The sequence below is a fragment of the Maniola hyperantus genome, chromosome 25 (assembly GCF_902806685.2).
Source record: "Maniola hyperantus chromosome 25, iAphHyp1.2, whole genome shotgun sequence".
NCBI classification, from domain to species: Eukaryota; Metazoa; Arthropoda; class Insecta; order Lepidoptera; family Nymphalidae; genus Maniola; species Maniola hyperantus.
Genome location: NC_048560.1, coordinates 1,724,402 through 1,751,680, shown reverse-complemented (window position 1 = coordinate 1,751,680; position 27,279 = coordinate 1,724,402). Strand labels below are relative to the sequence as shown.

Genomic DNA, 27,279 nt, shown 5'->3' with positions numbered 1-27,279 from the left:
GAATATCCAGCTGAGTTCGTTGTGGGCTCTTCTCAGACCTGGGTGCGTTTGGAACCCTCGTAGCTTTAGTTTTACGTTCGCGTAAAAATTATCACCACTAAAATCCAAAATCATTATCACAAATAATATATATAGTCACACTTTTTTGTAACTCATAGAAGTAAATTTATTGGATATCACAACTGATCTATGAGTTACAAAAAAAGTGTAATTTATTACCTATTATGAATAAGTTATTTGATTTGATTTGATTATAGTGCGCAATTAGTAGAGGTATGAGCGCAAACATTATCATAGTACGTCGGTCGTACGGTCGAGATGGAATTCACCCGCACAGCCCCCGCGCTAACCCGGTGCGGGGGTCTCCCCGCCTCACACCCCGATCGCCATCTCAACCTGTCGCGGACTATACACACCTACACGTACTTGCCCCCGCTGGTTATTCAGGAGGCGTGCTACTGTGTGCTACTGACTCGGTGTAACAATAGAGGATTCACAAAAAGGCGTTTCGAAAAATACTAACGCCAAACAATCGACGGAAATTGGCTTTTGACCACAAGAATCATTTATATACACACACCTAAGCTGTGATAGCCTAGTGGTTAGGACGTCCGCCTTCTAGTCGGAGGTCGGGGGTTCGATCCTGGGCACGCACCTCTAACTTTTCGGAGTTTTGTGCGTTTTAAGTAATTAAATATCACTTGCTTTAACGGTGAAGGAAAACATCGTGGAAACCTGCATGCCCGAGAGTTCTCCTTTCAAAGGTGTGTGAAGTCTGCCAATCCGCACTTGGCTAGCGTGGTGAACTATGGCCAAATCCTTCTCTCCTTCAAGCATAGCTCTCTCCATCGTCCGCTGAGTGAAAGGTCGTAATTTTGCTTAATTAGGAACAATATAGGACATAGGTATATTATAAGGTTTTAGATTTAATTTAATTTAATTTTTTTGTCTTAATTTAATGTTTTTTTACTTTTAATTTAGATTTAAGTTTATTTAATAGAATTTTGTATAACTTTTTAAATCCAAATTTATTTAAAACTATCAAAAAAAAATATGTAAGTACCTACCCAATTAGTTGTAGCTATTGATATGATAAGCCATAATATCAAATATCTACTGATAAAATGATCTACATTTTCGTAATCGAATTATCATAATTATGTATTGATTGTAAATTCAGTTCATTTGTGTGTTTGATTGGTTTAAAACATGTGTAAGTGAATCCTTAATTAATTTGTACTGAAAATTTTCTCTGATTTTCTGTAATAAAAAAAACTGGCGAAGTGCGAGTCAGACTCTATAGGTTTCTTGATTGACACGACAGACAGACAACGAAGTGATCCTATAAGGGTTTCTTTTTTCCTTTTGAGGTGCGGAACTCTAAAAAATCCTATTTTTACGTTCCAGGGTGGTGTTTCTTCATTTTACCAACTGTGGTGGCTCTCCGGGACATCGAACCCCCACCACCTACCCCCGTAACACGAAGCACCCCTGTTGAAAGCTGGTTAACAGTCCGACTAAACCACTTCGATGCCTCCAACACAGAGACTTTTCAGATGGTAAGTCATGGTAGCATGACAACCTCCCTGGCGCAGTGGTAAGCGCTGTGGTTTTATAAGTATCCCATCAACTTGCCGTCTTGAGTCAACGTTGCTTACCCACCAGAGACGAGTGCTATGAGCCGTCGCAACTAGACTACGCATCCCTCAATTATACATTTTTAACCCCCAACCCATAAAGAGGAGTGCTATAAGTTTGATGTGTGCATCTGTCTGTGGCAGCGCATCTCTTACACGAATGAACCGATTTTAATATATTTTTTATACTTTATGCTAGGTTTCTTTACAATATTACTAAGTTTTTATTAAGTTACTCTCAGACCTTAGGTATTATAATGAGTCAATGATTATAAATAGTCTTAATTATACAATTAAACCCACATAATGGTGGCGTCTCATCGGTAATTATTCTCATTTCTCAGATAATAATTATACACGCTATATCATTGTTATATCAAGCAAGTCATTCAGGTATTCCTATACCTACCTACCTAGTTATAGTTATCTAGATTGTCTAGGTGAGTAAATACTAAGGTAAGCGATAGGTATTTCGTTAACCTCAACTGAAAGAAAATTATGTAAGCAGATAAAGATCCAAGCATTTAATATGAGTTTCAGTTTCTTTCTTAGGAGATTTTTTTTATATTGGCTTTTTATTTTAATGAAAATATTACAATAAAACTTAAAGCTAGGCCTTATCTAATTACAATAAAAATCATGCCCGCGTGGAGAGCGAAACGCGAATATTTAAAAATATATAAAAAACCTATATTTTTGTAAAAAAAATTACGATATGTATATTGCAAATAAAATATCTGACTGATGCTAGAGGTCAACGATCGTTGCATAAGTAGCCAACTCGGAGTCAATGTCGCATCGTACGTGGGGCATTGACCCGAGTTTTGCACGCTATACATTGCGGGTTTGAAAAATACTAAATCACTAAAACTACATAATGAGGCCAACGGTTATTGGTATTGTATTGTGTTACGGTATTATAGCAATAACGCTTTTGCTAGCGTTCTGGTACACCCTGTATAATGTTTGTTCTCAGAGATACCTTTACAACGACGAGCTCGCGAATTCCACTAACATCGTGATCTTCGTGGGGGGAGAGTGGGCTATCTCCGCTGGCTGGCTCACTGGCGGACTGGCGTACGAACTGGCGGACAGCACACAAGCTGCACTGTTCTACACCGAGCACAGATACTACGGACTCACTAGACCTACCAGGTAAGTAAGGTGCATTCTCTATTCCCTCACTCGGTTAGGTCGAAAACAAAGGGTGCCTACGGGATGGCATGCCATTTTTTTACTTTTTCTTTTCAAATACGCAGCAACAGATCAACGGATTCGCTTGATTTTTCGCATGGACATATTGAAGACATGGAAAGTGACATAAAGTATTTTTATAACGAAAAATACAGTAGGTACCTAACCTTCAAATAAACTGGTAAAATAATAAAATAAAAAACTGGAGAAGTGCGAGTCAGGCTCGCGCAATGAGGGTTCCGTACTACAGTCGTATTTTTTCGACATTTTGCAGAATAATTCAAAAACTATGATACATAAAAATAAATAAAAATCTGTTTTAGAATGCACAGATGAAGACCTTTCATATGATACCCCACTTGATATAGTTCTCTTACTTCGAAATGGAAAGTACTAATTTTTAGTTCATGACCACAATTTAATTTTTTTTGTGTGATGTAACCACAAATTCACGGTTTTCAGATTTTTCCCCAAATGCCAAATTTCATGATTCTAGGTCAACGGGAAGTACCCTGTAGGTTTCTTGACAGACAGACAGACAGACAACAAAGTGATCCTATAAGGGTTCCGTTTTTCCTTTTGAGGTACGGAACCCTAAAAATTAACCCCGCCTGCGACACGGCATTGATTCCGAGTGGCCTACTTACGCAACGTTCGATGACCTCTATATATATCGTAATCTTTTACAAAATTATAGATTTTTTTTCTATTCTTATTCGCGTTTTTTTTGTGGTATCATGTATCATCATTACTACATATCACCTGTCTTCATTTTTGCTAGCGTTCTGGTTACACCCTGTATAATAGGTAAATTACCTAGTAGGATTTAATTTATTGCTTTATTGCAAAAACTTCATACTGCATTCAAAACAAAGCTATTTATTCCCAATGTGTGTAAATTAAACACGAGCATTGCCATTAGATGGAGACTGCCGATACCAATTCCCAATGCGTCGATATCAGTGCACGAGCGAAGTCGCGCGCATTACATATGTTTGTATTGGGTTGGATTCGATTGTACTGCAAACTAAGTCCTGGCTGCCTGTCACACCATTGCATAGAACCCACACTTTTTTAAATTCAGATATGCAAGATATCTGACTAAGATATACATTAGAAGGTGCTGGAATGGCAACCTCGCACCGGAAGACGCAGACCCCCCACTAGGTGGACGGACGGCATCAGACGAGTCGCAGGGAGCCGCTGGATTCAGGCGGCGCAATACCGTCGCGTGTGGAAGTCCCTACAAGAGACCTATGTGCAGCAGTGGACGTCTATCGGTTGATGATGCTGATGATGATACAAGTTAGCCCTTGACTGTAATCTCACCTGGTAATAAGTGATGATGCAGTCTAAGATGGAAGTGGGTTAGCCTGGAACGGGTATGGCAGTTTTTTTAAACCCACACCCCTTCGGTTTCTATACGGCATAGTACCGGAACGCTAAATCGATTGGTGGCACGGTTTTGCCGGTGGGGTGGTTACTAGCCACGACCGACCAGACCAGACCAGACCAGAGAATTAGAAATTATAAAATTCCAGTTTGGCCTTGGCTAGTTACCACCCAACCGGAAAAACCGTGCCGCTAAGCGATTTAGCGTTCCAGTACGATGCCGTGTAAAAAAACTAAAGAGCCACTTTGGTTTTTCTTATAAATATTTAATATTAATAAATATAAAGAACTGCCACCCCCCCCCCCCCCCCCCCCCCCCAAATTACAGTTAGCCCGCTTCCATCTTAGACTGCATCATCACTTACCACCAGGTGAGATTGCAGACAAGGGCTAACTTGTATCGGAATAAATAAATAAAAATCTAGTATACGTTTGAATGCAAACTTTATTGCACACAAAACAAGAAATTCAACCACAGCTCAGAAGTGTAACATAATGTAGAAACAAATTATTTAATTCGAATTCGGCCCGTTTTATTTTAAAATGCTTAAGTACACAATTCTGCCAAAGAACAGACGAACAAAATTATGGGAAAAATAAGATCTAAAAAGACGGGAAATAATAAATATTAGAAAGACATGACGGTGTCTTGTTTAAGTTGAAATTTATTGCGACCAAGTCTCGAGACAAGGAAGCGTTAATTCCCAGGAGGCGCAGATTAAACAATGGTTGGGTTTCATCCCGCGAGAGATGTAACAACTAACAAACGCTCTGACATATCCCAGAGGAGAGTAATCAGGAAGTATTAAGTAAGACGTTTATTTTTAGAGTCCGCAATTTCTACGTTTTGTGCCTATTTTGTTGTATGTAAAGGAGAGAGCTCTTTCTCTGCGTCGCACGTCGTATTTATTACAGGCAACCTTATAATTACAGTAAAGCTTAATATATTGTAAACTAGCGACAAGTTGAGAGTAGTAAGTTTGAGAAGCATATTGAAATTTACATTCATTTCCGACTTTTCCGGTGGGTTTTCTAAAAATCTTCTTTCATACAAACTTTATCCTAATTTCTATGTATAAAAATGAATCGCTAAATGTGTTGCTGATCGCAAATCTCGAGAACAGCTGAATTGATTTCGGTAATTCTTTTTTCATAATATTCCTTGAAGTACGGGGATGGTTCTTACGGAGAGAAAAATTTAAAAAAATCCTGAAAAAGAATCGACTGTTAGGCGGTACGAAGTTCGCCGGGGCAGCTAATGGGGCCGATTCTCTTGTACATAATTTCTAAACTAAACTAAATTAAAAGGTCTAAATTTAGTGCTATTCTTTTCCGCATGTAACATTATGAAAGGGATAGCAATAGATTTAGACGTGCCATTTTAGTTTAGTTTAGAGATTGTGTACAACGGAATTAGCCACAATATCTACTTAATAATTCACACCAAAAAACTGCCAAATCAGGACCAACGACATTCCAAAGATAAAAAGACATATTACTCCTTGTAATAAAAAACTTACCTAGTTTAAAACATGATTAAATGTAACGTGTGATTTTGAATATAAGTAAATATTTCCTTTTAATAATATATTTTAGTTATAATATTATATTTTTTAAGGTTTTAGTTTTAGTTTAAATTATTAATTAATTAACTTTTAATTTGTATCTTTTTAAAATGTAATATATAGTTAAGTGTGAATTAAAGCTATAACTGCATTCACTATGTTCAAAAAAAAAGTAAGTAAAAGTAATAATATGTACTTACTTACATACAAGTTATCAAGACTATTAAAATATTAATAGATTTTAACTATAAGTAGGTACATATTAGTATTTAATAGTTTCACACAATAAATCGCTACGACTCCCACGAGCCGTTGAGGCATTTGCGTGTGAACTTGTATAATATTTAGGAGAAAATAGCAATTATGTAAAGAAATTATAGTGGTCCGAGATTTTAGTGAGACTATTGTTTCTTTTCACTATTTTAGTCACAATAGAATGTACGATACAAGTATGTATGTGAAATACAATGAAAGTAGTGAATTACGAGAAATTGCGTTTCATTTACCGTTGTGAAAGAGTCTCCAAAACCTTAGGTTAGGTAGACGAGGTACCTACCTAATTAGTTAATTTCTAGCCGCAACGATTTAAGCGATAAGTTGATATGTTAGTAAGTCAGTTTGTTATATAGATAGAAGATAGATATGCTTGGATAACTGGTGGCCATATCCTTAATAGTACGTTAGTACTATTATAATATATTTAAATATATAAAAGAGAAATACCACTCACTCACTCACTGACTGACTGACTAATCACGAAATCTCAGAAACTATACCTAAAGCCTAAACTTGAAATTTGGAAGGTAGGTTCTTTCTAGGACGTAGGTGTCAGCTAAGAAACGGTTTTGAAAAATTCCCCCCCTAAGGATGACAGGAAGGGGGGGTCGAAGGTTGTATGAAAGTCCTATGTTTTTGGAGTTGGAGACGTGAAAATCGACATTTAGGTTATTAGCTTTAAATAATAAAAATCTATATAATTCAATTTGGGAAATTCCCCCTTAAGGTGGTAAAATAGGGGAGCAATATTTTAATAGAAAAGTTTTAACAATTTTTACTTGAAATTTGAAATGTAGGCTATTTCTAGGGGGAAGGTATCAGATAAGAAAGGATCTAACTAAATTCCCCCCCTAAGGGAGTAAAATGGGGGTGGAAGGGTCATATGAAAATCCTACGTTTTTGAAGTTAGAGATATGAAAATTGGCATTTAGGTATTCTGGGTTCCGTGTCTTAAGGTGAGACTGAGTGAGTAGGTAAGTGAGGCCTTTTGCAGCGGGAAAATTCAGATCTCATGTGAAACCAGTACGCGGACGATGTCGCGGGCATCTGCTAGTTCTGTGCTAATAGTACCAAATAGTTAGTGTTAGTTGGCTTTGCTTCTTGACAAACGTCCTAACGGTCCTTTGAGTTCACAAAAATTTTATACGTGTTCGCTTCTGCGATCAGCTGTTTGCAGAGTTGTCACATCAGAGTTTTAAACAAATTCTTTAAATCCTCATATCTCTCACGGATATCGTGCTGCGAGCTACGAGGCTCACTATTTTTGTGGTACATCTACACATCGTTCTAACTTCAATGTGTTGGGATGTTACGCACATTAAGTAACACCTTGTATAAATAGAGATACTCTTCAGTGTAACAGGCAGCCACGCCCAGAGTACAGAGCGTTAATTAGTCGGTTTTGATTCCGCGCCGCGCTGTCATTTGATACGGAACCCACGAGCGCTGTAGAGCAAACGATCGTTTTATGCTAAACAACTTTTCATACAGTACGCGGCAGAAAGTAATGTACATCGGCCTTTAGAATGATATTTCGGCTTTGTAGAGCGTTGTTTCTGTCACTCATACCTATGTGACGTTTTGTCGGTCTCAACGACAGGGACAGCACTCTACAAATCTGCTGTCTCTTTCTAAAGGTCGATGTTCATTACTTTCTGTTGAGTACTGTACTAGGCTGATAGTAATTACTGTAATTAGAATTAGGCAAGGCACTTATCTATATTACACCCGAGCGAAGCTGGGACGGGACAGCTAGTCTATATTCTATCGATCTATCATTATCATCATCAACGCATCGGTGGCTCACTACTGAGCACGGGTTTCTTCTCCGAATGAGAAGGGTTAGGCCATAGTCCACCACGCTGACCAAGTGCGGGCAAGACTCTTACGCATGCAGCCTGCAGGTTTCCCCACTATGTTTTTCTTCACCGTAAAAGCATAGATATTCAATATTCAACTGTAAAAATTAATGGCTCGTTATTGGGATCGAACCCCGGACCCCGAGGCTACCAGGAGGCCGATGTTTTGACTCTTAACCAACTAAGCTTACCTAGTAATTTAAAAAATATTTAAACAGTAGGTAAAAAGTAATATAATTAATGAATTATTATGTAAATTAACATACATTTCCGCGACCCCATGGAACGTTTCCAACACTGTGAAGGTGCCAATAACTTCCCATTACTGCCCCCTACATCATTACGGGTAATGGTCACCATAAACTATAAAGCTATTTATACACGGACCACATTATCTTAATAAATTCCAATATCTTAACAAAGCTCCAATTACTGGACGGATCGGGATGAAATTTGGCATGCAGGTAGCTATTATGACTGCGTAGGCATCCGCTAAGAAGACGCTAAGAAAGGAATTTAGAAAATTCAACCCCTAAGGGGGTAAAATAGGTGTTTGAAATTTGTGTAGTCCGTGCGGACGAAGTCGCGAGCATAAGCTAGTTATATGATAAGAATAAAATTTAATTAAAAGTTAAAGGATGTCTGGCAGTGGATTGCCATGACACTAAGTGTCTGGCAATGCATGACATGATTTCTAATAATATTCTGAAGAAAATATTAAAAAATTAGACTTTGTAACACATATGGACATAGTTCGTACAACCGATAGACGTTGGGGTCCCAAGGTGCTGGAATGGCGACCTCGCACCGGAAGACGCAGCGTTGGAAGACCCCCCACTATGTAGACGGACGACATCAGACGAGTCGCAGGGAGCCGCTGGATCCAGACGGCGCAAGACCGTGGCGTGTGGAAGTCCCTACAAGAGACCTATGTCCAGCAGTGGACGTCTATTGGTTGATGATGATGATGATGAGACTTTGTAATTTGACGTAAGATTTTACACCTTTATTACATGTTATCTCCCAAAGCCACGATGATCCAAACAAACGTTCCTCCCAGTGTTGGAGACAACACGCAGAGAAACTTTCAGCTTCTATAAAATAACGAAGTTCTCCACGCGCTGGCTCTCTCTTTCTATATTGTCACATGACTATTACATGATTTGAAAAGTGCAACAGCTAAGTTTTTTTTTTTTTCTTCTTGTTTCTTGTTTCTTGCTTGCCTCAGGAGAATTTGCTTTCTGTGCTGGTGGCAGAGTCACAGACATAATATAAGCTACTTAGCTATCCTTAGTTGTCTTACATGAAATAAATAACTTTTGATTACAAGCTTTCTTGTTACAAAGCTGTAAAGAAAAATATAAGTAGGGGAAGTACAAAGTCAAAGGCGAAGACTGCATTGTAGTCATTCGCTTCCAATCGAATTTTCTTTCGAGGTAGCGATATTTGAATGTGGCTCGTGTTCAAGGCGCCTTACCTGGCGGCACGCCAGCTATTTGACGTCATAAATCATAACCACTTTGCAGCCACTGATGTATGGCTTGCCAATGCTCTGCCAGACGTGGCATTCGTTTTCAGATATTATGGAGATAGCGAAATGCATATCTAAAACTTTATACTTAGAATTTACACATTTAAATCAAACACGAATATTTTGTAGTTACCGACGGGCGTCCACATATTGATTTAGGAATTTAAAGAAACCTTTTAGAGATAATATATCCCGTTAGACTATAATAGATATTTGAAAAGGCTTTCTTTAAATTGTGATAAATTCAGTTCATTGTTGCAAAAATAAACAAATACTTAAATAAAATGTTTTTTTTAAACTCTGTTAAACATTTACAAGTACTTTTGAATCGTCAAATCTACCACTGGTTCGGAATGCCTTTCCTACCGAGAAGAAACAGCAAGAAACTCGCCGGTTGCTCTTTGCGAAGATTTGATATAAAATATTATGCCATACTTACATAAAAAAAAATTGCAGTCACGCGCAGTGCTGGAACGAGCTGCAGGTCAAATCCACGCTCTTTTATTATTTACTTATTCTTCGATTTGTTAATAATTATTTTTCAGGAGCATACTTTTAATAGATTTTCTAAACTTGTGTAAAGGCAAAATGATAAGTACCTAGGTATTTGATTTTTTCCAAAAATCTGCGTTTCAAATGGAGACCCCCGGTGAGATCAGAGTGGACATTCCGCTAATTTAATATCGGATGTGGTAATCCAAGTGTCAGCGTCATTTCATCTCATCATCTCAATGACACTTAACTAGATGTGATCTGCCCATACGCGAGGCTGGCCGTCCCAACAATTGATGCTAGGGCTGAACCACAAGATATTACCACTTTCTAGATCCATACACTGGTCATCGTCATCATCATCATTATCAACTTATAGACGTCCACTGCTGGAGCTAAGTTTCTTGTAGGGACTTCCACAGGTAACGGTCCTGCGTCGCCGCCATCCAGCGGCCCCCTGCGACTCATTGGATGTCGTCTTTTGTGGTGCGAGGTTGTTATTCTAGGACCCCAACGTCTATCACTTTTTCGAACTATTCCCCCTGTAACTCTGCCCATGCTCTTCAGCTTCGCAACCGCGCTATGTACAGTTACTCAGGCATATACTTACCACATAATATACTGTTGACGGATAAAAACTAGTTGATTGTATTATCTATGGCGTGCTCTGCGGAGTAGCGAATCTATGGGAAACGTCACTCTATAATGGCGCGTAAAAAGAGGTGTTTGCTCTTGTGTTGATGTAAATAATAATTACTATGTGAACAGTGAATAAAAGCCTTCTAAAGTATATCAAAGTGGTTTTCATTCTAATAATACCTACTTACAGCAGCCCTGATCTGCTGCAGGTTAATTGACGCTTGCCCGAATGACCTACACGGTCAAAGGATGATGACAAGACGTCGTGTTGTCATGGAAAACCCAAAACTGCTTCCATGAGCCTCAATAGCTCAACGGGTAAAGGAGTGGACTGAAAACAGAAAGGTTGACTGTTCAAACCCCGCCCGTTGCACTATTGTCGTACCTACTCCTAGCACAAGCTTGACGCTTAGTTGGAGAGGAAAGGAGAGTATTAGTCATTTAACATGGCTGATTATTCTTTTAAAAATAAAAAATAAAAATATTATTATTATTACTAGCTTATGCTCGCGACTTTGTCCGCGTGGACTACACATATTTCAAACCCCTATTTCATCCCCTTGGGGGTTGAATTGTCAAAAATCCGTTCTTAGCGTATGCCTACGTCATAACAGCTATCTGCATACCAAATTTCAGCCCGATACGTGCAGTAGTTTGAGCTGTGTGTTGATAGATCAGTCAGTCAGTCAGTCAGTCAGTCACCTTTTCCTTTTATATATTTAGATAATGCTTCGATCAGTAGGTAGATACCTATAAAATACCTACCTATGCAACTCGAGGCGAAATCACCGCTGGCCTGCCCTAATCAGAAGAAGTGAAACTACATTTTCCTCCAAACGTTCTTATCTACTTTTCTTTATATTTTTACAACCCCCAAGATGCTTTACTTGACGGTTCATCATGATTCATGACCGCCGCCAGCACTGAGCAGGGTATCCGTTCAGAATGAGAAGGATTTGGCCATGGCCTACCACGCTGGTTTTTACGTGGTTAACGCACGATTGGTAGACTTAAGAACATATCTTTAAGAACATTATGGAGATAGTCTATAGGAGCTGGTCTGGTGGGAGGCTTCGGCCGTGGCTAGTTACCACCCTACCGGCAAAGCCGTGCCGCCAAGCGATTTAGCGTTCCGGTACGATGCCGTGTAGAAACCAAAGGGGTATGGGTTTGATAAAAACTGCCATACCCCTTCCAGGTTAGCCCGCTATCATCTTAGACTGCATCATCACTTACCACCAGGTGAGATTGCAGGCAAGGGCTAACTTGTATCTGAATAAAAAATAAAAAAAAAAGATCTCTCAGATATGCAGATTTTGTCACGATGTTTTCCTTCACCGTGATATTATTTGCTTGAGACTCATAACTCCGAAAAGTTGTGTATACCCATATACCTAACTCCGAAAGGGTGCGTGCCCGGGAACCGAACCCCCGACTTCCAGAAGAGGAGGCGGACGTCTTAAACTACTTGACGATTAGGTACTTCTTGCCTTGCAATGCTAATGTTTCCTGCTAAAGTCTAGATTTTTCTGATTCCAGTGAGACCAGTGTGCCTGATCTTCGTTATCTGAACGTGGACCAGGCGCTTGGAGACTTGGCCCAGTTCATACAACATGTCAGGAGTGATAACTTCGAGAATGGCAGATACAGGTAGAATTGTCTGTCACAGACGGACGGACAGACGGACAGACGGAAGTCGTTCATTGGTATCTAAGAGGTGGCGCTGATTTATTTGGTTCTAGAACCGTGAAAATTTATGTTCGCTTGACCATATCTTGTCATTTATATCGACGCTTACAAGTCTATCCAGTAGGTACTTGAACTCGTTGCGATCAATAACATCAATTTATTTGGTCCGTAGGGACGGTAACGTGGCTTTGGTGGGCTGCTCCTACGCAGGCAGCATGGCGACTTGGATGAGACTTGCGTACCCTCATCTCATCACAGTGGCACTCTCTGACAGCGGGCCTTTGCACGCTCAGGAGGACTTTCCAGGTTATCTGTAGTTCATCGTCATCATCATCATAATAAACCGATAGACATCTACTGCTGGACATTAGTCTATTGTAGGGACTGCCACACGGTATGATCGTGCGCTGCCTGAATCCAGCGACTCCCTGCGATTTGTTTGATGTCGTCTGTCCACTTATGCGAGGCTGTCGCCGGAGGCGCTTCTCAGTAGGCATTATACGTCTAGCTATCTATAGCTAGAGCCGGTTCTCAGTAGACACGGTGTATCTGTATCGAACTGTAGTTTTAGAATGATTGTATTACCTAATATGGTTCTTGTAATTTGGACTAATTTGAGGTTGTCGTAGCTAGGTTGGATGGTTAGCCCGGGAGTCGCTATAAGGGGTGTTGTGGAGGCGACTTAGGTATGTAGGTTCACTATTACCATTGGTAGAAGGGTCTTCCAAAACTGCGCTTTCCGGTGCTACGTTACGGTTCATGAGATAGGTACAGCCTGCTGACAGATAAACGGACGGATAGACGGACGAATAGTGGAGCTTAGTACTTAATAATAATAAATAAAAGTCTTACTTAATAAATAAAAGTCCCAGTGGCATTCTTCGGTAACGAAAAAGTAAAAAGGGTGACGGGAAGCAGCTGAATGAGGACGTCTGAGGACTGGGCGTGGCGGCGCTCACTATGGAAGGCCTATGTCCAACAATGGACTTCCGTAGGCTGATATGATGATGATAACTGTTGCATTTTCCAGAATACCTAGAAGTGATAACAGAAGCGCTTCGCTCGCAGGGAAGCGAAGCGTGCGTGACTAGCATTGAGGACGCTATGAGGAATATAACAGACATGCTGACTACCTCCGCCGGGGTGCAGAGGGTTTCACAATTATTCAAGTAAGGATTAACTTCACAGATTTTGATGTTATCTTATCAATCCATCGCCGGCTCACTACAGAGCACGGGTCTGCTCTCAGAGTAAGAAGGATTTTGGCCAAAGTCTACCACACTGGCCGTGTGCGGATTGGTAGACTTCACACACCTTTGAGATCATGATGATGACTTTTTAATCACATCAAGATGGTGCTGTCTGTCATTAAATTGCAGTGTTGAATGTGTTGGAGCGATACATTTTTACTATACGGGTTTGAGATGGTGCGGAACCCTTCGTGTGCGAGACCGACTCGCACTTGACCGGTTTTTACTTCTTACAGCACCTGTGGCCCCCTGGAAGCCTCTTCCCCCCTGGACCTGGCGACGTTCTACTGGTTCGGGATCACTGAAACGTTCGCCTACTTAGTTCAGTACGCAACGCCGGGAGACATACCTAGTGCTTGTACCCGAATCACTAACAGTACTATCAGTGAGTTTTATGTGATGTGCCACCAGTGGCGTGCACAGGGTTTGAAGCCAGGGCAGGCATTAGTTAGGTGAGAACCTGTTTATTGGCAGGTCATAATGAATTTACCATTGAGCCATTACAACTGGGGTAAGCACTGCATTTATGCCTTTATGACCTGCACGCCACTGTGTGCCACTTACCACACAGTTTATGATATTAAGTACCTATACACACACACACACACACACACACACACACACAAACACGCACACTTACACAAACACACACACGGAAACACGCGCGCGCTCATACGCACACTAAAGTAAAAATAATTATCATTGTCATTGCATATCTGGGAAGAGACTGACCCCCATGACACGGGTTAACCTAGTTTGGGGGTCGAGGGTAATTTTAAGCAAAATTTGTAATGAGGAAGTTAAACATTAAAGCATAGAGCATATAGATATAGGTATTGTTTTTCATCTTTAGTGGTGGTAATATTCAGCGCCATCTATGAAAATTTTATGGAACGTTGCTCTGAAACTTCCTCATTGGAACAAAATATAAAGATTTATTATTATTAATTTATTTATTTATATCAAGACTACCGGACTACGGACTGGTTCGATAAGTACCAACTACCAAGTAACAGACCTATTTTCATTCTACTTACTGAAAAATAAAAATATGCTTTGTTTTTAATTCACAGTCCTTTAGTTCCTACTACTTTCAGGCTCTGATCCAGTGGAACGGTTGGCGTCCTGGATAACTTCGCAACCCACGACTCAACCGTGCATCGAATCCCGGTACTCCGTGCAAGTTGCCGCCCACACCAACACCAGCTATGATTCACCACAGGCTACCAGTAAGTTGCGGGCATCAGCTAGTAATCAATTAAATATCCTGAAACATACATGCCTGAGAGTTCTCCATAATGTTCTCAAAGGTGTGTGAAATCTGTCAATTCGTACTTGGCCAGCAGCGTGGTGGACTATGGGTCAAACCCCTTCTCATTCTGAGAGAAGACCCGCGGGGTGATTACGTAAAAGTAAAACGTTATAGTAGCGACAGCAACGCAACAGAAAGAAAGAAAAGAAAGAAAAACGTTTATTTTTAAAGCTGTAGGTACCACACATTACCAGTTAGAACTGGTTAGGTCATCCCGGCGCCTCTATAATACTTGAGTAGTAAAGTCAAAAGACCTCAAGTAGAAGAAGCGCTGGAATAAAGTATGTCATGTGTAGCAACAGCAGTAGCAATGCGACAGTTCATTTGCTGTTTCTCTTCTTCTTCTTCTTCTTATTTTGCTTTGTGGCTATTGCTGTCTCTCTGTAGCCGCTGTTAGGTTTAAAGACTTTATTTTCTCAAAAAAGAACAAAAGTTCACATACATGAGAACAATTTTAAACATAAATATAGAAGAAAACATTACTTAAGATATGGTAAGATATACTTCTTTGATCTTTTATCGTTTTGTATTTTATGTCTTTTTTCTTGTACCTTTATTTGTATTTAAATTTATTATTAATCATCTAGTTAGTGTAAGTGGCACTGCCGTTCTAATCTAAATATATAAAAGGAAAAGGTGACTGACTGACTGACTGACTGACTGAATGACTGACTGACTGACTGACTGATCTATCAACGCACAGCTTAAACTACTGGACGGATCGGGCTGAAATTTGGCATGCAGATAGCTATTATGACGAAGGCATCCGCTAAGAAAGGATTTTTGAAAATTCAACCCCTAAGGGGGTGAATTAGGGGTTTGAAATTTGTGTAGTCCAGGCGGACGAAGTCGCGGGCATCCTCTAGTTAGATATAAAATAAATAAAATAATAATAATAATAATGGTGAATTTATACAATAATAAAACTTATATATATTTTAAAACTATAGTGTTTGACAATATTTTTTTAATTTTTCTTTAAATTTTGGAAAACTGTTACGTGTGACGTTTGACAGCAATGATTGCGAGATTTACGTCTGTCGCGAGCCTGTCGCGAGATACGCAATCACCCCGCCGTTATCAGTAGTGGGCCGGCGATGGGTTGGTGATGATGACATCTAAATTGTTGTGTTGCAGTGCGCCTGTGGACGTACCAGACGTGTGTGGAGTACGGCTGGTACCAAACCACCACCAGCGCGCGACAGCCGTTCCTGTCCACTGTGCCGCTGGAGTACTTCCACCAGATGTGCATGGACTTCTTCCCTAATCTGTAAGTCTTATTAGAACAATCATTGGGGACATGAAAAGAGCCTCCCTGTGTGTGTGTGTTTAGTTTTATACCAATCACAAGCACCCGGCGTCCCTGGAAGCAGCCACTACACAATTTTTTTTTAATTTTTTTTTTCTCTAGGAGGATAAATCCCTAACGGACTTCTGTCTATCGGCAGGGTGTGTCCGACTCGCACGGACTAAAAGACCTCCCCCTCTGCGAGATCAGCACGGAACCGTGTAACATTACTTCGTGCTGACCCTCTGGTTGCTCTCTCTCCTTTTTTTCTTGCTTTTCACTGTCTTCCCTTGTCATCATTATGGCTCTCAGCATCTGACCGTATCTGTGCCACTCATCCTCGCTTGACACCATACCATACGGGCTACCAGATTTTGGGCGTTGACACTGTCACTTGCTCCCTGTGCTGCTTCTTTTAGCGTTCCGGTACGATGCCGTGTAGAAACCAAAGGCGCATGCCCCTTCCAGGTTGGCCAGCTTCCATCTTAAACTGCATCATCTGCACTTACCACTAGGTGAGATTACAGTCAAGGGCTAACTTGTATCTGAAGAGAAAAATAGTATGAGCGTAAAAATCAAGGCTCAGTAGGTACTATTCTTCTCTGTAACAATAACTTTAACTGTAACTTTCAGTTTCGACACAGCACTACTCCGCTCTGGCATCGCCCGCACCAACAAGCTGTTTGCTGGTTTGACCCACCTGCCCGACCACGTGGTGTCAGTGTCGGGGGGCCACGACCCCTGGGCCCCCATGGCTCCCAACGCGACACATGCGACACACTTGGCCCCCGTGTTTGTGGTGCCTGGCGTGTCACATTGTAGGGCTATCAGGTGAGGCTAGGTTACTTAAGATAGGAATAGGCTGTGTGTAAAAAATAAGTGAGGTCAGTTTACAGCTAGGTTAGATTTAGAATAAGATGTCTAAGTTTAGATTAGGTTACTTAAGATTGTAAAGAATAAGTTATAGTATAAGACCGCTGGGGGCTGGGCCCACATGGCCCTCAACGCGACACACTTGGCCCCCGTGTTTGTGGTGCCTGGCGTGTCGCATTGTACCTACGGCTATCAGGTGAGGCTTTGAGATTACTTTAGGTTACTTTATAGTAAGTTAGGTAGCTTTAGAGTAAGTTAGGTTACCTACCTAACTGCAGCTTGGTTACCTATCTAAAATTAGGTGACAGCCCTATCCGTTTCTTAAAGTTCCCTTTATAAAAGAATAGCATTAGATTTAGACCTGTTAATTTAGTTTAGTTTAGAGATTGTGTAGGTACAACAGAATTGGTATAGTTATCAAATTATTGTTCTTCTCAGGGCGACAAATAACAGTGAGACAGAAGAACTGGAGAACACAAAACGGAGAATCCTGCAGCACATGGATCGCCTGATGACGGGCCGCACTGGAGCCGGCGGCGGCGCTAGCAATATAATGTTCTCACCCATTTTACTTGTTTTTGGGATCTTTTATCTAGTACTGTGATAGATTTATGAAAACATGTTTGATATAAGTCTCGCAAATTTCTATTGCGCTGGAACTATGTCTCATTAACATCGAAATGACGTCAGCCGAAATAAAAATATACGATCAGCTCGAAACAGTCTAGTTGCTAAAGTCACTAAAATGGCGGCCACGCACATTAGCAATTTGCGGGGCTTATACTAGCTAACTTTGTAAATAAATGCCAGGCGGCAACTCAATACAATTTTTTTTTAATTTTTATGGCTGCTTGTTCACTAAAATGGGGAGGAACGCGAAGACCTGTGATGCGGCCTTTAGGTATTTATACTTACCGATTTCGCTGTGCTCATCACTACCCATATTAATAAAAATGCGAAACTGTGTTTGTTTGTTGGATTGACGTGATTTTTTGAATGGGTAAGACTTGGAGAGTGACATAGGTTACTTTTTATTCCAGAAAATCAGACTTTTCAAAAACCTAACGTCTAACGAAAGGTACGAGTATATTCAAATAAAACAGTGAAATATATCTTTGCAACGGTTTTTATTGATACAACTATCTATTTGTTACAGTAGTTCTGTCGTACGGAAGCGAGGAAGCGACGGAGTATATTCAATACTTGATATTATTATATGTAGTTTGAAGTTTCATAAAAAGTTTGGGGTATATGAAGTTATAAGAATATAGAAAAAACTACATTAGGTAGAAAACCTTTCTGTTAAAAACTTACATGATTTTAATAAAGTGGTTATAAAATATACGAATAGGTACATAGCTACACAGTAACAAAAATAGTAATCCAGTTTTAATTTATTAATTGTAATAACAGTTAACCAATTAATTGAATAATTTATTTAACGCTTCATACACCCCGTTAAATACATACACGTACTATTATTAAATAACCGATTATACATAGCAATAATAATTTAAGGTTTCTGTTCTACATTCGAGCCGATAGGAGCTCCATCGAATCCTGTAAATACGTCTATTTACAAAAAATCGCATCGCAAAAGGTCGTGCTATAACATCACATATTATATGTATACTTGGATGGGTTCTTTTGGTCTAAATTCTAGCCTAGGATACAAAATATATAGACTACGTATTCTTTACGTTAAATGACGTTTATTAGGGGTCCTAAAGATATTTAACGGAACTTAACCAATTAATGGGTTCACTAATTTAATCATGTCTATGATTAATGTCTTTAAAAATAGATTTGAACGTCTATTCTTCTATTTATTGTGCAAAAATAAACTGAAATATATGTCATGCAAAATTTATATTTTAAACTTGATTTGTTTTATAAATCGCATATTGTCCATTACAAAGTAATGTAGAGTTTATTTACAAAATAATTTAACCAATTAATTGGTTAATTGTAAATGACTTCAAGTTCATTCAATAAGTTATGGAAAACAATATAAAATGACTCGAATAATTTAACCGATTGAATATTGGTTAATTATTGACAATTGTAATTGAAATTAATTCTATTAGTTATGAAAAACAAAATATATTGATTTTATTGTTTTATGTTGTATTTTGATAACAAAAAGACCCCTTTGGAAAGTGGTTATTCTCTATGGTTATAGTATATTTTTCAAAAACACAGCTACAAATGGCAATGTTTATTAGTCTATATTACATAATGCTTAGGTATAATCATTTCTAATGTATACATTTTATATACAAAGCTGTATAGTATATTTATACAAATACAATATAAATGAACGTATTTTAAATACGTATCTACAAGAAATAATTCAATTCCTACTATAATAGTTATCACTACCCATATTATAAATGCGAAAGGTGTGTTTGTTTGTTAGTTTCGAGTTCCCACAGGATTTTTAAAACCTAAATCCACGCGGACCAAGTCGCAAGCATCAGCTAGTTATATATAAAATGGTATACATTGGAAAAAGTTAGTAAAAAATTCGATCACCCATCCATTTCGTAGCAACAATCAATGTCGCTTGACCTGTCAAAAAGTATATAAATTAAACAGCTTATGTAACTTACACACGTCAAATAATATGGCATTTGCAAGGTACTAGTTCTCTGGGCACTTGGTGTGGGGTGGTGAGCTATAGATCATTAATAACTATTGTTATAGACCATCTAAATCTTAACTATAACATATCGACATTTATGTGTTTGTACAACGCGCGGAATTAAAGTAAGCCCATACATATTTTTTGTTTTATTTAAGTAAATAAAAAGTTTTGTCATAATGAAAAATACCGATTCGAGGAAGAAAAATATAAAACATTTTCAAAATATATGATGTGACTTACAACTTAAAATAAAATTTCTGATTAAAATGTAAGAAAAAAATACAAATAATATTAAAAAAAATATATTTAACAACAATAATTACGTCATTTTTTTGGGATATATGGGCCACTTGTTACAATATAATTGATAGATAATTTAATATAACAATTTCAAGCAAACTTTTTATACATAAATATTGTCAAAATAATACTTTTTTTCCAAAAACCGATGCCACTATATTATACCGACATAATAATATAACATACAATTATTTACAATTAAATTATATATTTGTAATACAAATTGTTAAGCGAAAGATATATTTTATACATAAGCGATCACATAAAGTTTAATCTTAATATGGAATATTAAAATTAAAGAAGAAAAACTTTTACTTTATAACTAATATTACTAACAATTGATTTTTACTTACAAAAAAATGACAAGGTAACAAGATAATGATTACAAATTACAAAATATACACAGCATTAGTACGGTATCTTTATTCGATTGATTTTATTAAAAACAAAAAAAAATGCTAAATCGATTTTGATAAAACTTTTCACGAAAATATAGGTCGATTTTTTGGAAAAAAAAATGCGCGTTTTCGTCAAGTTTGTCAGTGGATAGACGTCATATGGGTCGCGATGTCGCAGTGGTAGCGCGGCTCAGACCGCGTGTCCTCAGTTCGATTTAAAACTAACGCCATGCAGTCACATCAACCCCCGTTACTTGGTTGGTCCTGTTGATGAAAAAAACGGGTTAATCAACTATAATAGGTTCCATACTAATATTTAAAATGCGAAAGTGTTTGATTTACTTCAATAAGAATTGAGAATTTTGCCGGAGAATTTTGAACGCAACGCCCCGCACACACGCAGAGCCCCCGCGCTCACCCGATGCGGGCGAGTGCAGGTGACGTGAGAGGTTTCACAAAGGTGTGTGAAGTCTACCAATCCGCACATGGCCAGCGTGGTCAAAACCCTTCTCACTCTGAGAGGACACCCGTTCTCTGTAGTGAGCCGGCGCAGCGCTGGGTTGATCATGATTATGATGACTGATTCTGACGGCAACATCACCGGCTCACTACAGAGCATGGATCTCCTCTCAGAGTGAAACGGGTTTTGGCCACATGTCCACCATGCAGACCAATTGCGGGTCGGCAGACTTCATTCACCTTTGAGAACATTACGGAGAAATCTTAAACATACCAGTTTCCTAACGATGTTTTCCTTCACAGATTTGCCCCCTCGCCCAGGGTACAGAACCACTCATGTGCGAGTCCGATTCACACTTGACCGGTGTTTTTCTCGTCCGACTTACCTAACCCAGAGTCGATGAGTGGTTCGTTGGCCGACAGATCGGCCAATATGTCGTAAGACGCGTCGGCCTCCGCGCCCTCCACTTTATCACGGAATCTTTCTTGTCTGTCTGTCTCTTCTATGGATTTATTTCATATCTCATACCCCGATTGCCATCTCAACCTGTCGCGGTCTATATCTTACGGTGTCTAGCGATGATTTCCCCCACCGATTTGCCAACAGTGGGATGGGATATATTTAAAAAAGTACCTGTATCGACGGGTCCACGCCTTTGGGGAAAATCTCCTCCGTCATTTGGTAATCTGTAAGAAATACTCAATTTAGGATTGTTTGAACTCATTATAGCACACGGTTGACCACAATCACACCTGATGAAAAGTGATGATGTGGCCTAAGATGAGACGTGTTTGCCTAAAGATGCCTATTCACTCTTGTTTTAAAGATACCCTTACACTACGATTGTCATCAAGCGCAAGCCTATCAAGCAATAAAAAAAAATTAAAGTTTCAAAGTCAAATGATTTATTCAAAATAGGTAATAAATTACTCTTATTGATGGTCTGGTATGGTGTTAGATTTGTAAGATAATATAGTGGATAATATATTCTTAGATTGTAGGCGGTAGTCGCCTATAAAAGCGAGGTGCGCCCAAGTACGAGGCTCATTTCGCTACTGATTTTTGTGCTGTATTCATCGTGGTCTGGTTTGAATTATGTTTTTCTTTATTACTGACTTTTACTTTTTGTGTCTTTCGTGTTAAATTTTGTTCCAATCATTAAAAGTTTGATAATTGTAAAAGTATTTGGTTTTGTGTTAATAAATTGTGTTTTTTTAAATTGAATTTTACTTCTGTACCTAAAATCAGAACTGGGATTCCTATTCAATAGCCCACTATAGTTAAAATCTAGTCACTGACAATCAGTTTGCTTAAATTGGAACAAAATTCTAACCTTTAAATTTTTGTTGTTTTTCTTGTACAATGTCGGATCGCGGGTATCGTAACCGCGATCGTAGCCGTGATGTGCCGTGATCAAACTCGAAGTTCTCGAAGCAGACCACGTTGATGTGAACCAGCAGGGCCTAGATATAGGTCGCGAGATCACGCACCTAGTCGTGTTTTTATCCAAACGTTACACTCAATAATGAATCAATACTCCGCGATAGGAAAAACACGTCGAGACTTGTCGAAAATAGTTTAACCTCGGTAGTAACTACACGCGAGTGTAATATTAAACGTCTCTGTAACACTATGACCGTTCAAACAGAATGCAACACTCCCGTTTCCGCACCTTGTTCCGCACAAGATGAAGTCACTGAAATTAAATCTTTAAAATCAAGTACCTATACCTTTGGCTTTATGGCTAAGCACGTATTGGCCACGTGAACGTATCTAGTTCAAGTGTGTTTATCCAAATTGAATTTTTGTCTAAAAGTTTTCACGTCAACCCTACGTGTTTTTGAGAATTAATAATGCCGTCGTCTAAATCTGCTAATCGATTTAAGTATAAAAGTAATTCACGTAAATTGAATAATGAACAAAGGCGTGCTAGTCGGTGTCGTACAATTAGTGGAACGTAGATGTCTTTATTTTTGGTCTCGATTTTTAATGATGTTGATGCATGGTGTAAAAAAGTTGATCATGTTCGTAACCTCAACCGATGGCATTGCCGGGAGGTAGTTTCGTAAAGTGGAACTTGTACAAAAGGTTTTTGTTATGATCAGTCTTAGATCAATTTTAAAACGGAATTTATTCCGCTGTGCCCACGAGAGGTCGATATTGAGATTAAGAACATCTATGTCGGTCCATTAGTCACTTCATGAAGTATCTCACCAAGATACCCGCAATTTAAATTCGCAGTTTAAGACTAGAAAGCGTAGTCTTAAACTGCGAAAGTCTAAAGTTTTAGTCTAGTACTTTCCAATCACGCTGTTTTCTGAGTGAAAATTAGGATCACAGAGTGTACCTACTGTACGAAAACTTAAAACTTATCGAAAACCAAAAACATCGGTTTTGATGCAGTTTGTTCTTTTTATAAAAAGAGTAACCGTAATGTAGGTAGATGAGTTTTTGCTAAACAATTATTTTTGCCACGAGATAACAAATTGAGTTTCCACAAGATTAGAAATCAGTCTTCATGTGGTGTTAGATCGTTGTATGAATAGGTGGATCTGTCGTAATAAGGACTGTACTAAACCAACTGGGAAATACTTATATTCGAACACGATTCGAACATAGTCGAACATAGTCGAACATAGTGCTCACATTTATCTTTCTTTTCTCGAATGTTCCGACGCAATGCTGCACGCTTGGCTGCGGGCTTTGGAACTCTGCACGAGCGTGACGCTGCGCTGGCGTTGCTGCGCCGTGCCGCGCCGCTGCCGCGCCTTTCTGCGCTCTGCACGAGCGTGACGGTGCGCTGGCGTTGCTGCGCCTGCCGCGCCGCCGCCGCGCCTTTCTGCGCTCTGCATGAGCGTGACGCTGCGCTGGCGTTGCTGCGCCGTGCCGCGCCGCCGCCGCGCCTTTCTGCGCTCTGCACGAGCGTGACGGTGCGCTGGCGTTGCTGCGCCGTGCCGCGCCGCCGCCACGCCTTTCTGCGCTCTGCACGAGCGTGACGGTGCGCTGGCGTTGCTGCGCCGTGCCGCGCCGCCGCCGCGCCTTTCTGCGCTCTGCATGAGCGTGACGCTGCGCTGGCGTTGCTGCGACGTGTCGCGCAGCTGCCGCGCCTCTCTGCGCTCTGCACGAGCGTGACGGCGCGCTGGTGGTACTGCGCTGCGTGCGCCGCTGCGGGCTATGGTGCCTCTCGCGAGCATGGGGCTCACTGGTGTCGCGGCACCAAACCGCGCATGCTGCTCCAAGCTTCGGCGCCCTTCGCAAACGTTGCAGCTCAATGGTATTGTGGCACGATGCCGCGCGCATCGTAGGGCTTGCATAAGCGCTGCCGAGCCCTTGTACGAGCTGATTGGTGAGAATGTTCTTTTTAAAGTTAGTGTCCATGATTTCGATAGGTATGTGTAATGTGTTGTAGTAAATCACGTTACCTACGCATACCGTCTTGGACTTAAAGGTGTTTCGTATAATATGCGAGTCAGTGACGCACTGTAGTGCGTTCGTAAATTATGTAACGTGGGTAGATTCAACTCTTTTAGAAAATCTGATAATTCCCGTTACCGATTGTTTCCGATTTTGCCATTTTGATTAGATTCATTTGTTAGGGTCAGGCGGGGCCGAGTCTTAAAGACAAGGCCATTACCTAAAGTCCTTACCCCTTGAGTACATTAAACAAATCTGGCAATCTAAGATCTACTAGTAGTCTAGTACCCAGTACTTTAGGCGCTACGTTGAGGAGTATGCTATCCAGACAGCCTGCCTTGCACGTCTGTCGGAAAAAGAGGTTCCTTTTGATTGAGGCCAGAGCAGAAGGTAGCAAGGTATCTTGACAGATTTGCCAAACAGAGGTGCACACTGACTTCAGCAGCATCGGCTATGGCCCGGCGCTGAGGTGGATCCACAACGACGGCAAGAAGCGTGTGGTCGCCTGTTTTAGCAACGTTTACCCAGGGTGCAGTGAGTAGGTAGTACTCCTACGTGCTAGAAGCGTTGGCAGTCAACACTTCCGCCACCATTTGGTTTGTCTTCAGTTTAAGGGTGTGACCGTCTACAACGCTTTCACAGCCACCGAGCGCTGCTGCTACTGCGCGTTACCCGTAAGTGGATTTATGACTTCATCTTCGCCTTTGAGTACTAAAAGCGCACGATGATGTGTTGTGGCGACTATCTGCAACCCTTTAAGTCAACGGCATCGCCAAGCCGAGCAACTGGGTTTAGATGGTGCAGGTCGCAGATCAGGACACGCTCGTCGAGTATCTGTAAGTGGGACAGCTAGACTCTCATCGGTATGTGTACTAAAGTGTTACGCTCTATTACCGCTACTCAGCAGTAGGAGCGGAAGCGTGGTTTTCGTGATACCGTCTTAGTCTGCTGCAAGTCTTTGTCGAAAAGACTCTGGACCTGATCCTGAAGTACTTCTGGTTTCTTGGGCTACGTGAGTTCGTAGTCAAGCATGTGGTTCACTGCCTGGTTTGTATATCAAACAAGCAGGTCTCCAGAGTTCCTCACCAGCACACAACAATGTGGTTGCAGAAACTGCACGGCTTGATCGAGCGGCATGGCGTGAAATGTGACGCTCCAGGGCAAGTAAGCTGCTGAGGTAAAATCAGTCCCGGCAGGATGCCTATGCTAACCAGAATCGTCGTCCGCCTCGCGTGTTGAAGGCTGGAGGCATGGTGTTGGTGATCAAGTATTCCCAGTCAACGGGGAAGTTTGACTCTGGCATGTGAGGTCCATACAAGGTCCTGAATCGGCTGCTACGAGCTGGAGCTGCTGAGTGGGTCGTATGGCAAGACCGCTCAGGTGGCGGCGGAGGGCATGGTGCCCTGGCAAGGAGAGTGGTGCCCGGATGCGTGTGGTGCCTTCTTCGAATGTAAGTTCAGCTTGTTGACTACTTTGTGGTGGTGAAGATGAAAGTCGTGATTTTGTTAATCATAGCCCCAAAACTCTCACCCTCCTTACTAAAAAGGCCTTGCTTGCTCCCTTACGTACTTATCTACTGACGGACTGATCCACGACATCTATTTTTGTGCTATGACTAAACAAATCACGGTAATGCTTTACTCCTCAAGGGAAGTTCAACGGTGGCTGGTTGAGATGCACTTTCATAGACTGTTGCCCGAGCCCGGTGGTCTGATGATGGTCATCTCAAGTTCCTGCTCCATAGACCGTTGCCCGAGTCTGGTGGTCTGAGACCGTTGCCCGAGTCTGGTGGTCTGATGAAGTTCATCTCAAGTTCCTGCTCCATAGACCGTTGCCCGAGTCTGGTGGTCTGAGACCGTTGCCCGAGTCTGGTGGTCTGATGAAGGTCATCTCAAGTTCCTGCTCCATAGACCGTTGCCCGAGTCTGGCGGTCTGAGACCGTTCCCCGAGTCTGGCGGTCTGAGACCGTTCCCCGAGTCTGGCGGTCTGAAGATGACGAGAAGAAGCGCGCGCTAGGTTTGAGACGTCTCATAGGTTGATAGGTGTCACCTCCTCTGGGTGATAGGGACACCCCATAAAACAAAATGATTTATCTACATGTCCAGCTAATGCTAAGTCGCATTTCGAATTGCTTACCCATTGTGTTAACATTTGTAGCTATGGAGTTGTGCTATATCGAAACTAATTTCAGGTGATGACTATGAAGTAGTAGGCCCAGGTGCTGGTCCCCCCTTTCGCACCTGAGTCTGCCCCGGCACCTCCAGCGGTAGAGGCAGAGGCATCGCTCCATTCGGCGAGCTCCTCACCGGTCTCCCCTCGCGCACCGCACGCCGACAGCGTTGCGGCACCAGCTGCAAGTCTCCGCAGAGAAGATCTCACGACCTTTTCTGGCTATGACGGCGGACGAGGACGCCGCATAGTCAGGAGAGGCCGTCTTAGATTGTAGGCGGTAGTCGCCTATAAAAGCGAGGTGCGCCCAAGTACGAGGCTCATTTCGCTACTGATTTTTGTGCTGTATTCATCGTGGTCTGGTTTGAATTATGTTTTTCTTTATTACTGACTTTTACTTTTTGTGTCTTTCGTGTTAAATTTTGTTCCAATCATTAAAAGTTTGATAATTGTAAAAGTATTTGGTTTTGTGTTAATAAATTGTGTTTTTTTAAATTGAATTTTACTTCTGTACCTAAAAATATAATTACTACGCAAACTTAAAACTAAAGCTACGAGGGTTCCAAACGCGCCCAGGTCTGTTTATAAGTTCTATATTGGCTCCGGATCATGTGATTTTTCGCATGCTATAGTTCCCGGCAGTTAAATAATCGCATCTGACCTACGATGCAAGTGCGAGCTCGAGCAGGTATTGTTGCACGCACTCGTGTACTGCGTACGAATGTAGCACTCACACTAATGCAGATGGCGAACGCGGAGTGGTGTGTTCCGCTCTCTCACGTCGCACGCCCCACTGACGCCTAAAAAATGCTATCACGACGCGTCTTGCGAACTTCAAAAACGACAATTTAACTGGCGAGGTCCTACCAAAATACCTAACAAATGGTCTATATC

General features: G+C 40.8%; 2 protein-coding genes across 2 annotated transcripts in view; one reads left to right on the top strand and one right to left on the bottom strand.

Annotated features, from left to right (window-relative positions):
• Positions 1–1,209: 1,209 nt before the first annotated feature.
• LOC117993957 (putative serine protease K12H4.7) lies at positions 1,210–17,732 on the top strand. The gene is made up of 11 exons (XM_034981835.2): positions 1,210–1,213; positions 1,408–1,559; positions 2,614–2,792; positions 12,125–12,235; positions 12,447–12,580; positions 13,305–13,443; positions 13,761–13,909; positions 14,622–14,753; positions 15,974–16,106; positions 16,758–16,955; positions 17,436–17,732. The coding sequence occupies exons 1-11, from the start codon at positions 1,210–1,212 to the stop codon at positions 17,599–17,601; spliced, it is 1,497 nt and encodes a 498-aa protein (XP_034837726.1). The 3' UTR covers positions 17,602–17,732.
• A 375-nt stretch (positions 17,733–18,107) lies between these two features.
• RhoGEF2 (Rho guanine nucleotide exchange factor 2) overlaps positions 18,108–27,279 on the bottom strand; it is a 213,642-nt gene continuing 204,470 nt past the window's right edge. Inside the window, exons 39-40 of the mRNA XM_069507274.1 lie at positions 21,436–21,488; positions 18,108–20,606 (exon numbers count right to left, since the gene is read on the bottom strand). Of these exons, the coding sequence (XP_069363375.1) occupies positions 20,583–20,606; positions 21,436–21,488 (77 nt within the window). The 3' untranslated portion in view covers positions 18,108–20,582. The remainder of the gene's footprint in view (positions 20,607–21,435; positions 21,489–27,279) is intronic.